At 41.7% G+C, this 12,350-nt stretch overlaps 1 protein-coding gene across 1 annotated transcript in view; it reads left to right on the forward strand.

Moving 5' to 3' along the window:
* The first annotated feature begins 2,260 nt into the window (after positions 1-2,260).
* The window catches only part of LOC130118237 (lysophosphatidylcholine acyltransferase 1), a 73,351-nt gene continuing 63,261 nt past the window's right edge, over positions 2,261-12,350 (forward strand). Inside the window, exon 1 of the mRNA XM_056286638.1 lies at positions 2,261-2,527. Within this exon, the coding sequence (XP_056142613.1) occupies positions 2,402-2,527 (126 nt within the window). The 5' untranslated portion in view covers positions 2,261-2,401. The remainder of the gene's footprint in view (positions 2,528-12,350) is intronic.

A 12,350-nucleotide genomic window follows, 5' to 3' on the forward strand; every position in this document is an offset into this window, starting at 1 on the left:
TACACATATGTGAAATTAATATGCACGGATACACAAGAACAAACAAACAATTTGGCTGTGAAGCATCTGCATCTGTAGCATCTGCTCTATCTGATATCAAAACAACACATTCCAAAAATACTTTATACCAGAGCCGGCCCAAGGCATAAGTGAACTAAGCGGTCGCTTAGGGCCCCCGCGCCAGCAGGGGGCCCCCCAAGAGCGCTTGAAATATCAAACACGACAGGTTGATAAATGTATATATTTTTGTGTGTGTGATATATCAGTAGTAATCACCAAAAAACAAAAAGTAAATATTTTGATATGTTGTTAACAGACTGACAAATTAATGCTACTGGTTTAATCATTTCTCCTGCCTATGTCAGGAGCTGGGGTCAGGTTCATGCGCGTTATAACTGTAAGCAAGTACATTGCGACAGTATGTCACCTAAAAGGGTTTATCCGTCTGGCGCAGAGAAGCGAAAGAGGAGGAAAGCAGAGGAGGACAAAAAAAACAACAACAGGATAAAGGCATGTTTCCACGACCAATTACGGCATGTTATCATGAACATTCACTAACAATAGCGTTAGTTAAATAGATGCCTCAAACAAGCCAAGGTATGGTGAGCTAACTTCAGCTAGCATACTTAGCTAGCTAGATACAAGAGTAGTAAGTTATGACAATGACATGGTAACGATCCAGCATGGACATAATATTGTAACGTGCATGGATAAGAAGACCCGCTGGCCGCTGGATCGCGGGCCTGACCCTTTAGTCTAGCGGTTAGCGATGTCTCCAGCGGTGCGGGCGATACAGGTTCGTTTCCCGGCCGCGGCAGTTCCTGTGGTTTCGTTGTCCCCCCAAATCGCTACAATATTGTCGGTGGTAGGAGGTGGGTTTAGCGTGGGGGTGGGGGTCCAAATCAAATTCTGCTTAGGGCCCCATAAAGCCTTTGGCAGGCTCTGATTTATACCATCTCATTCATCTCCCACTCATTTTCTATGTCAAGAGGAGTGCAGTCAGCTCTCAGATGTAGTCAACTATTTATAACTTTATATCTGAGCATTACAATATCCACAGGTGTCGCCTAAACCGCTAGGATATCCCATAATATAGTTCTATCTATCTATCTATCTATCTATCTATCTATCTATCTATCTATCTATCTATCTATCTATCTATCTATCTATCTATCTATCTATCTATCTATCTATCTATCTATCACATTTGATCGACCGGGATTTCACAGACAGGGAAATATGAATCAACAAATCTGAATGACATAGTGTGAAGTGCAAAGGAAGCGTGGCGAGGAATGTGACAAAGACAATGGGATATGATGAAATTTGAATGGGTTACTTTTTGCAGTTGAAAATAAACTACAGCGTTTCTTTGCTTGTTGCAGTTGCTCTCGTTGAACAACACAAACCACTGGTGGCATACTATATCACTTTCAATAATTTAAGACTTTAAATATAGATGGGATGGAGGACCAGCAAAAAAAAAAAGACACGCAATCATTATTAATTTTTGTTCAGTCAAGATATGACGATGATTATTACTATTCATGTCACTGACCCCTTGTCACATCTTAAACTATGAAGAAAAAAATCGATGCGTGTTGAAAAAGCTCAAAAGAAGGTGCTAGTTTTTTTTGTTTTTGTTTGTTTTTTTAATTCTAGAAGTTTATACACATTAGAAAGGTATTGTTAATCAATTAAATTGAAAGAAAATCTATAATGAACCATTTTGACATTTGCATGCACACAGGTTATCTGCAGGCGCCGAAACATGCGCATCGCCTCGATAAAATATCGATCGTGTATTGATCAACTGTCGTTCTAATCCATCGATAGAACAAAGAGTAAACGAATAACTGAAAACTATAACTTTTGTTGTGTCATAGGGAAGACATAGCAAACCGTCTGGAGGTTTATCTAAGTGGCATCCCCACATATCCCACTTATCTCTGTTAAATCAGACAGAGGAAAGAGCTCTGACAGTCCACACCCCCCTCCCCGACACACACACACACACACACACACGCACGCAGTTTTCTTGTGCGCGTAGTGGCCCGCCGTGTGGAAGAGGGATGAGCCTGGCGCATGCGCACAGGTGTAGGAAAGAGGCACCCTGTTCCGTTAGCTTAGCATCTCGGGCTAGTGTACCAGTGTGGCTCCTATACTGCGCACCAAAGGAGAGCTATCAGCGGCTTCAAATATCCTCGGCTAATCCACCAGCTAGCCCTCAGCGGTCTGCAGGGTAGGAAGATAACGTTAATAACCCGCACCGCCACCGGAATTAGCCAGCGTGCAAGACGGATAAAGGACACAGCGTTTGCGTGTTAACATTATAATTTGTTTTCGTTTTTCTTCTCCTGGCACTTTTTTTTGTGCTGCCGCATCCTCGGTTCGTCTTTTGATGATGAGATTGTCAATGAGCAGACAGTGCGCGACTGAAGGAGATGAGAAGAAGACGGAGCAGGCTCCCCCTTTCAGAAACCCGTTTGTGCACGTCTTGAAATTCTCCCCTTTTGAGAAGGCGAAGGTAATGTCGCGTCTTGAGCTATAGTGAAGTTAATTCGCAATCTCCAACATAACAAGTCATTTTGTCGATTGTGAAAAAAATGCTCAGGTGTTAAGACCCATCTGACAGGCTGTCACCAATATTCAAACCATTTTATTGACTGCATGACACCCGGCCAGCTAATGTTGGCTAGCCCCCCCTAGCAAACATAACGTGTTGCTCTCTTCTTTCTGTCTTTGCAGCCTTGCTTTTGTGCTGCTGGCAGGTCTTGAAACGCTTTATATAAGTGTCACTGCCAGCATCACCATTTTGCAGAAAAGTGCTCGTGTTAATATGATTGTATGAGAAATGTTTCCGCGATTCTTTTGAGGATTCTGCTAACAAGCCAATTAAAATATACAGTAAGATGGGTATGGCTGCCCGTGCTATCACTGGGCCTAGCTTGTTGCTCAATGACTTGACAAGCTAGCAGGCACAAGGATGTGATTCCACATTTCACATGCACAGTTTCAGGTTGTTTTTTTTTGACGCAATATTCCCATTCACAACCCACGCAAAGTCCTGTTTTCCAGCTTTCCTCCCAGTATTTCTGTCTTTAGGTTTCCTGATCCCAGTCCTGTTGCATGCATCCTGTGGAAGCTGTAACAATTAGCACGTGTGGAGGAATGAATTCCTCATGACGGTCGTCTTCGGAGTGGATGTGATGATGACCACGGTTATTTGAACTGTTGTTTTAATTTTGACAAATCTTACAAGCTGGGACGAGATAACAATGTTCAGGCATAGGCACTCAAAATAGACTTGCAAATTGATTGGGTTGTACACACCACCAAGCAGCTATGTCAGCTAGCCATCACTCATTACATTTGATAATCAGATTTGGAGCTTTCAGGCTTGCCTGCAAGGTGTTAACTTGCTAGCTCCAGCAAGCTTGCAGCCACCAATTTTAGGCATGTGTTTCACCTCTGTAAATGCATGAGGCGTTTGGGCAGCAGCTTGCAAGCAAATGTTCACAGTGTGATGCACACAAATGGTATGTTGCACTTGCTATGAGCATCAAATTGCATTTTTCTTTCATAGCTGTTTTACTGCCCATAATGTTTGGAAGGTGATCTAGGTCTAGTATTGTTTACCTCATGTGGTCCATCAAGAGGCTTAAAAAGTTAGTGTCTGATTGTTTATTGACTAAGCCATTAATTTGTCTATACTAGGGCCATCTAAAAGTTTCATAGAAGCAAATTTGTTTAGTTACAGTGAAATACTTGCAGTTAAGCAACCTGGGACCCATCTGAACAAGCCTGCAAGCCAAGGCTTAAAAAAAGCTAATGCATGTCAGTAGCAAACACAAGTGTGTGATTCAATTTATGAATGGGCCGGGCTGGTGTAGCAGGTGTAACAGAGTATCCTGTTACAAGGGACATTGGTGACCCAGGGAGGTTCCTTTAACAGGAGCTGAGAATGAGACTAAGAAATTATAGGTTAGGTGTTCGTTAGATCACGGCAAGGGGAATGTGTTTGTGGTTTGCTTTCAAGTGTGGGGTCAAAAGGGCTTTAAGTTATTTATTTGTTAGTGATCTATTATTCAAATTACTAATTTTTTTCTGGAAAATGAGTAATTTGACTACCACTGAGTCATTCATCTGCTTTATTCAGTTTCAGAATGTAGGGCGTTGTTAAGACTTGCTAAATATAACATACTGTTTGATTCCAAGTTCGACCTCTGGTTTCATATTTACAAGATTATTATGGGGACAGTTCCAGACTTCCTGCAATCTGAGTATTTCCCTCAGGTTGGCGGTTTACTGTGTCAGGAGATGGGTGGTGGACCACCTTTCAAGACGAGCACTAGTAGCAACTGAGGTTAAAATTTATTTTTCGTTGTTATGAAACTAAATACAAATAAGTTATGACATTGTTTGCGGGCTTGCCTCAACTCACACTTTACCTCACTATCATTGGCATTGCCACTGGCACAACTCAAAAGAAACATTTTGACCAAACCGCTTGGACAAGTACAACGAATTGTGGTATTTGTAGTTCATAAACATACTTTGAGAGCATGACACCATCAAAAATTATCTGTGAAAACTACATTGAGCAGACATGCCAGGTTTGAGTGTCTGCTTAGTGCTTCACAGCATCTACAATCAAACAAAAATTAATTTTGATGAGGGTGAATTTGCTCTGGTAGGCCTTAGTGTGATCATTATCTGAGAAATCCTAGAGCCCTGTTTGAGTTCAACTAATGTGGCAGAAACGGGCTGGCTAAGGCTTACTCATTATTTGAATCCTTCATTTTCCTCTGAAACATTTCACTTTTTGTGCCATATTGGTACCCTTACTGTTAACAAAGCCTTAATTTCATGCACATACCATGTGCATTCACACAAATGTTTTAGATAAATAAAATCACCCAGATGGAGTGTTTGTTATGGTAAGTCTTTCTCAAACATTGGGTCATCATACAAATGTGTTTTGTGGAGAGGTTGAAATGAGTTCCTGATTTTAAAGCGCAATCATGATTTTGCATCTCACATTACAAGGACTGAATAAAACTCTGTCCAGTTGCGTATCTTAAAGTTGCCGCAGTTCAAAAGCTCGTTGTTGGATCTGGGGATCGAGCTGACGGTCTGCTGCGAGGCGAGCCACCGTCTGTCTGAAGAATGTTGGGTTATGTTTCTAAAAAATGTCTGTATTAAGGAGGCAACAAAATCAACCTGGGACTTGAGAAAATAGTTATAATGGAACAGAGTCTGTACAACACGTGGTGATCATCCAGAGATTTTTTGAAGATGAGAAGTGAATTGTGGAGAAAGTGTGAACATGTGCATATGAATAAAGATTCATAGTCACATTTTCCCAATAATACAATATCATTTTTTATTAATTAGGCGTAAATACTGTGCAGTAAAGCATGATAATGATTCATATAAAATAAGACTCAAATTGTAGCTAGCTTTGATAAACCTGGAGCAGTGAGGTGTCTCATTTCTGAGTCACTGACCTGGATTTTCTGCTGTTGACCTTGGTACTGTGGCATTCCCATGGTACAAAAGAGAATCCGATCCTTAAGGAAGCTCATTGGGTACCGATGCTTTGATCAAGGCATTGATTGTAGCCTGTAGACTAGAACGATGGGGTGTTGGCAGAATGTGCGTTGACTACATCAGAATGGTAGACTAGCTGAATGCCTTTGTGCCAGCTTGGCATTGTCTCACCAATACAACTCTCTCCGCAGTAGACCATAGCATAAAGCAGAGTAGCAGTTGAGAGACAAAGGGAAGATGAATGCCCCCTAAATTATTCTGGATGAGTTGGTATCTATAGCTTCTGACTTTTTATACGCTTTCCAGGATTCCTGCTTGGCAAGCGCTCAAGCTTTTGTCATCAACGGGATAACTTTTGTGAGATTAGACACGACCAGGGAAAGAGTAAAACTGTTGGCTTGGAGTGCAGGCAAAAGGTCCAAACATTTGTTGGCCGTTCCTAAATCAGAGAATAACTTGTGCTGTTTGTGTTGAATGACCTTGGCATTGTCTTCAACAATGTCTGTTAGTTGTTAGTTTGTTCATAGTAATATGTTAACACAACAGAGGGAAACCCACATTTTGACATTTGACTAGCATGTTTAATTTTTACCTGTGGTTTTTTCTTCCCTGAGATGACTAGTGCAGAACTGTCCTCACTCTCTAGCTAACATTTCAAAAAAGCACTGTGAAAGTCAGGGCGTCCGGGTAGCGTAGCAGCCTATACCATTGCTAACCAACACGGGGATCGCCGGTTCGAATCCCCGTGTTGCCCCCGGCTTGGTCGGGAGTCGTACAGGCACAATTGGCCGTGTCTGCGGGTGGGAAGCCGGATGTGGGTATGTCTGGGTCGCTGCAGTAGCGCCTCTGGTCGGTCGGTCGGTCGGGGGGACTGGAGGGAATAGCGTGATCCTCCCGCGTGCTATGTCCCCCTGGTGAAAATCCTCACTGTCAGGTGAAAAGAAGCGGCTGGCGACTCCACATGTTTTAGAGGAGACGTGGTAGTCCACAGCCCTCCCGGGATTGGCAAGGGGGGTGGAGCAGCGACCGGGACAGCTTGGAAGTGTGGGGTAATGGGCCAAGTACAAGTGGGGAGAAAAATTTAAAAAAAAATCACTGTGAACATTAAGGTGACTGCTGAATAACCCCATTAAGATTGTGTCCAGTATCTTTTAAACTCACCTCTGAAACTGGTGACTAGCTCAGATACCAATTAGTAGCCTAGATACACAAATGTAGTAGTTAAACAATTTAATCTACTTGAAGTAGCTGCCCTCCCAGTTTTGCACATTGATGAGATATTAATTCATCACGGCTTTGTTGGTTTAAGGAACCTGTCTGACCTTATGTCAATGACCGATGAGAGGGTCTAAGGAAAGGATGTTGTGTTGCTGTAAAGCTCACTGAGGCAAATTTGCAATTTGTGATATTGGGCTATACAAAAAAAATTGACTTGACCTATCCAAGACCAATGTAAGGCCTTAAAAGTCAAACTGCTTATATTAAGACCAAAATTGCTTAAGGTTCAGCTCTTTTAAAACCTATTTTTCATTCATATGAGGTTTACAGTAGAAAACAAACATTAGGTCAAGTGTTGCTCCTGCTAAATCAGCGGAGAAACAATATGGAGTTTATCTCCGGCATGTTAGTCTATTTCTTTTTTCTTTTTTTTGTGGCTTTTTTCCCACTTCTTCTCCCCAGTTGTACTTGGCCAATTACCGCACTCTTCTGAGCCATCCCGGTCTCTGCTCCACCTCCTCTGCCGATCCGAAGAGGGCTGCAGACTACCACATGCTTCCTCCGATACATGTGGAGTCGCCAGCTGCTTCTTTTCACCTGACGGTGAGGAGTTTTGCCAGGGAGACGTAGCATGTGGGAGGATCACGTTATTCCCCCCAGTCCCCCCGAACAGGCACCCCAACCAACCAGAGGAGGCTCTAGTGCAGCGACCAGGACACATACCCACATCCGGCTTCCCACCCGCAGACATGGCCAATTGTGTCTGTAGGGATGCCCGACCAAGCCGGAGGTAACGGATTCGAATCAGTGATTCCCGTGGTGGTAGGCAACGGAATAGACCGCCATGCTACCCGGACACCCCTGTTAGTCTATTTCTTACAGTTCTACTCCTAGTTGGTCACTGCATAATGAAATTTTAAAGTGTTCATTGGTCAGAATTTTAGGGTGTAATCTGCTGAACTATTTTCCAAGTTGAACAATGTGTAATAAGCCCCGGCCTATTAGTGGTTCACAACATCAACTCTCATTTGTTCCCTCACGAGAACGACCTCCAAGTGTGTTTTTACATGGGCAGTGGTGTGGCTGAAACACATCTTCTTAATAATTAAGTAGTCTTGAATATTTAGAATGCTCGACAATGAGCTGGCCATAAAGCATAATGCCCATCAGATAGTCTTGTAGAAAAAATAGCCTGACCCTTTTGACATTTTTGTAATGGACTAACTTGACAACTTGAGGCACAGTTGTTTCACCAAAGCAATGGCTTCAAAGGTTAATGGTACAAGTTAGATAATGCTCACTCCAAAATGCCAAGTTAAGGTTGTGAGTACTGATTCATGAACTAAAGTAGCTTAACTAAAATGGCAGATATTGGACCCACACATAAAAGGCTACTTTATTTTTTAAAGCTTCCAAACAAGCGTATACTACTTCTAAATTGTTTCCAGTGTTGAAGCATAGTGCTTAGATCAACTGCAAGTCAGTTTTTTTTTTATTATTAATGGGCATTTTATACCCTTTTATTAGATAGCAAAAGTGTAGAGGCAGACAGGAAATGTGGGAGGGAGAAGGGTATGACATGCAACAAAGCTCACTGGCTGGAATTGAACTTGAGGCGGTTGCAGCCATGTGATATGCGCTGTAACAATTTGGCTATGGAGGCGCTCCTGCAGGTCTGTTTTACGCCAACCTTGTGCATGGCAAAACTTACCACCATTATTCTCACTGATTGTCCCATCTAATTTGGTAATCGTCTACTCCCATGTCTACGCTAGTGGTAGACATGAGAGTAGACAATAACTTTTTAGTCCAAATAGAGGGCAGCACGGTGTCCCAGTGGTTGGCACTGTTGGCTCACAGCAAAAAGGTCCTGGGTTTGAACCCCAGGCTGTCCCAGGTCCTCTCTGTGTAGAGTTTGCATGTTCTCCCCGTACCTGCGTGGTTTCCTCCAGGTGCCCTGGTTTCCTCCCACCATCAAAAAGACATGCATGTTAGGGTTGATACTCCTGTCTGTGCCCCTGAACAAGGCGATGGAAGGAAGAAGTGGAACTGGTCCCAGGGCGCTACAGCTGCCTACTGCTCCAATACAATAGGATGGGTTAAATGCAGAGAATAAAATTCATTGTAACAATACAATCATTGTAAGGTACAATGACAAAATAAAGGGACTTAAACAAAGAAGCCTCAGCTCATTCTTACATAATTTACAATGACGCTATAATGTCAACCTCAAGTCAACAGCCACAATACACTTCCCAAGTTGAATCGGCCCACATAGTATATGCATGCCTTGTTTTTACATTTTGCTTTTAAGGCTATGTCAAGCCTAAATTAAACGAGCATTTTACCCTCACGCGAATTATGTGCCTTCTGTTAAATTGCTTGAATTCACTCAACTCCCCACTAAACCTCTGAGCCATTACAACTAAGCCTTCGTTTTAACTCTAAGTGACACCCATGCATTCTCATACAGGACAACCTGAATCAATATTTTAACAAATGCATTATACAGGGGTTTTCAAACTTTTCCAGCCAACTCCATATAAACAAAACAAAACAAAAAAGAAGCATGGAAAAGAAATACATTCTGGGTCCACTGTGTTACAATGTGTAATGTCTGCTATATATATATATATGTGTGTATGTACACTACCGTTCAAAAGTTTGGGATCACCCAAACAATTTCGTGTTTTCCATGAAAAGTCACACTTATTCACCACCATATGTTGTGAAATGAATAGAAAATAGAGTCAAGACATTGACAAGGTTAGAAATAATGATTTGTATTTGAAATAAGATTTTTTTTACATCAAACTTTGCTTTCGTCAAAGAATCCTCCATTTGCAGCAATTACAGCATTGCAGACCTTTGGCATTCTAGCTGTTAATTTGTTGAGGTAATCTGGAGAAATTGCACCCCACGCTTCCAGAAGCAGCTCCCACAAGTTGGATTGGTTGGATGGGCACTTCTTTGAGCAGATTGAGTTTCTGGAGCATCACATTTGTGGGGTCAATTAAACGCTCAAAATGGCCAGAAAAAGAGAACTTTCATCTGAAACTCGACAGTCTATTCTTGTTCTTAGAAATGAAGGCTATTCCATGCGAGAAATTGCTAAGAAATTGAAGATTTCCTACACCGGTGTGTACTACTCCCTTCAGAGGACAGCACAAACAGGCTCTAACAGGTACTATTTAATGAAGATGCCAGTTGGGGACCTGTGAGGCGTCTGTTTCTCAAACTAGAGACTCTAATGTACTTATCTTCTTGCTCAGTTGTGCAACGCGGCCTCCCACTTCTTTTTCTACTCTGGTTAGAGCCTGTTTGTGCTGTCCTCTGAAGGGAGTAGTACACACCGGTGTAGGAAATCTTCAATTTCTTAGCAATTTCTCGCGTGGAATAGCCTTCATTTCTAAGAACAAGAATAGACTGTCGAGTTTCAGATGAAAGTTCTCTTTTTCTGGCCATTTTGAGCGTTTAATTGACCCCACAAATGTGATGCTCCAGAAACTCAATCTGCTCAAAGAAGTGCCCATCCAACCAATCCAACTTGTGGGAGCTGCTTCTGGAAGCGTGGGGTGCAATTTCTCCAGATTACCTCAACAAATTAACAGCTAGAATGCCAAAGGTCTGCAATGCTGTAATTGCTGCAAATGGAGGATTCTTTGACGAAAGCAAAGTTTGATGCAAAAAAAATCTTATTTTAAATACAAATCATTATTTCTAACCTTGTCAATGTCTTGACTCTATTTTCTATTCATTTCACAACATATGGTGGTGAATAAGTGTGACTTTTCATGGAAAACACAAAATTGTTTGGGTGATCCCAAACTTTTGAACGGTAGTGTATGTGTATGTAAATGTGTGTGTGTGTGTGTGTGTATATATATATATATATATATATATGTGTGTGTGTGTGTGTATATATATGTATGTATATATGTATATATATATTTGTATATATATATATATGAACTTAGCACAAAAAGTAAGGACATTTGTATTTGGTAGATTATTTCTTTGTTGTAACAGTGCTTCTTGGCAATAAATCTTATATCAGGCACCTGGTTGTCAGCACCTGGGGTACCAGATGCTCAAAACAAGAGTCAATAGCAACAGCAAAATAAGGTGTTTGGCATTGGCAGAGAAGATTTGGCAAATTTTTCATGGGCGCAATGCACATACTCAGCTCTGCTGCTCATCCCACAAATGCATGTTCCTTACAAATGTGTTGCCATTTACAAGGGAAATAAACAGGCTTTCCAACGGTATAAGTATATTGCCAAGAAGCTTTGTTACAACAAAGAAATAATCTAGCAAACACAAATGTCCTTAGTTTTTGTGCTAAGTATATATATGTATATATTACCTACATTTTGTTTTTACGGGGGGAGGGGGCCAGCCCATGATATTCAGTGTTTTTGGATGTAAAATAATAATATTCAGGAGGTTGGAGAATTATTTAGACGAATCAATATAATAGTAATACTGTAATGTAATAATATCCTTAAAAAGTGGGCGCAGGGATCATAAACAATGTAGAAATAATTATGTTTACTTTGGGGGTGGAGGGGTGGGGGTTATCAATAATGCAGGCCGTTTGATCTCTCTGCACCATCGTGTCCCAATGCAAACTAGGCTACTAACTTGCTCTGTAGAACTGGATGCATGATAGTATTATGTATCTTACCTTGATATTTGTTTTTCTCCCTAAGGCAGGTTAACCTCTTGATTTGTCTCAACAGATCACTAAAGTAGATGTATGTCTTTTCAAATCGGACTCACTTGTTTGCAGATGACTTTGTGAAAATTTAGGCTAGGTCCAGTAACCTATCAGGCAAGTGTTCTCTCTCTCTCTCTCTCTCTCTCTCTCTCTCTCTCTCTCTCTCTCTCTCTCTCTCTCTCTCTCTCTCTCTCTCTCTCTCTCTCTCAACAAATGAGAGATTTGGAAGGGACCACATGCTTCCCATTAATGATTGCCCCCATTAATGATTGCCAGAAGGGCAAATATTGACTTAAGATAAGCCGCGATATCCATGAGTAATAAAAAGGTGTAAAGATAAGCATTCACCATGTCTGTGAAAGCAAACTCTATTTCCACTATTGAAGAAAGTGTGTGTGTGTGTGTGTGTGTGTGTGTGTGTGTGTGTGTGTGTGTGTGTGTGTGTGTGTGTGTGAAGTGTTGGAGCGTATGAGCTGATAACAGTGATGCTTTGGTTATTTACAAGCGCCAGTCGTATTGTCATCAGTTGTTCATTGATGCTGAGAGGAAGTTCATCAAGGTGGCAAATGAGGCTGCTTTTGATGGCAAAGCCCACACCATGGCTCCTCGGCACACCACGCATCCTCGGCTCATCAGCTGCTTTTCCTTTCCAGAAAAAAAGTGTAACCACCCATCTCCTCTCTCAGCTGCCCTTGGTCGGCCAATTGGGTTTCAGAGAGTGCAGCAACATTAATCTTCTCAGCTCTTGGGCAATGATGGTAGTACGCCCGCTGTTCAGGTCGATTGCTGAATTGTTAGTCTATAAGGGCTTGTATGTTCCAGGCTCCAGAATATACGGATTTCTGTTACTGACCACATA

This window comes from Lampris incognitus, chromosome 9 (genome assembly GCF_029633865.1).
Source record: "Lampris incognitus isolate fLamInc1 chromosome 9, fLamInc1.hap2, whole genome shotgun sequence".
In the NCBI taxonomy this organism is placed as follows: domain Eukaryota; kingdom Metazoa; phylum Chordata; class Actinopteri; order Lampriformes; family Lampridae; genus Lampris; species Lampris incognitus.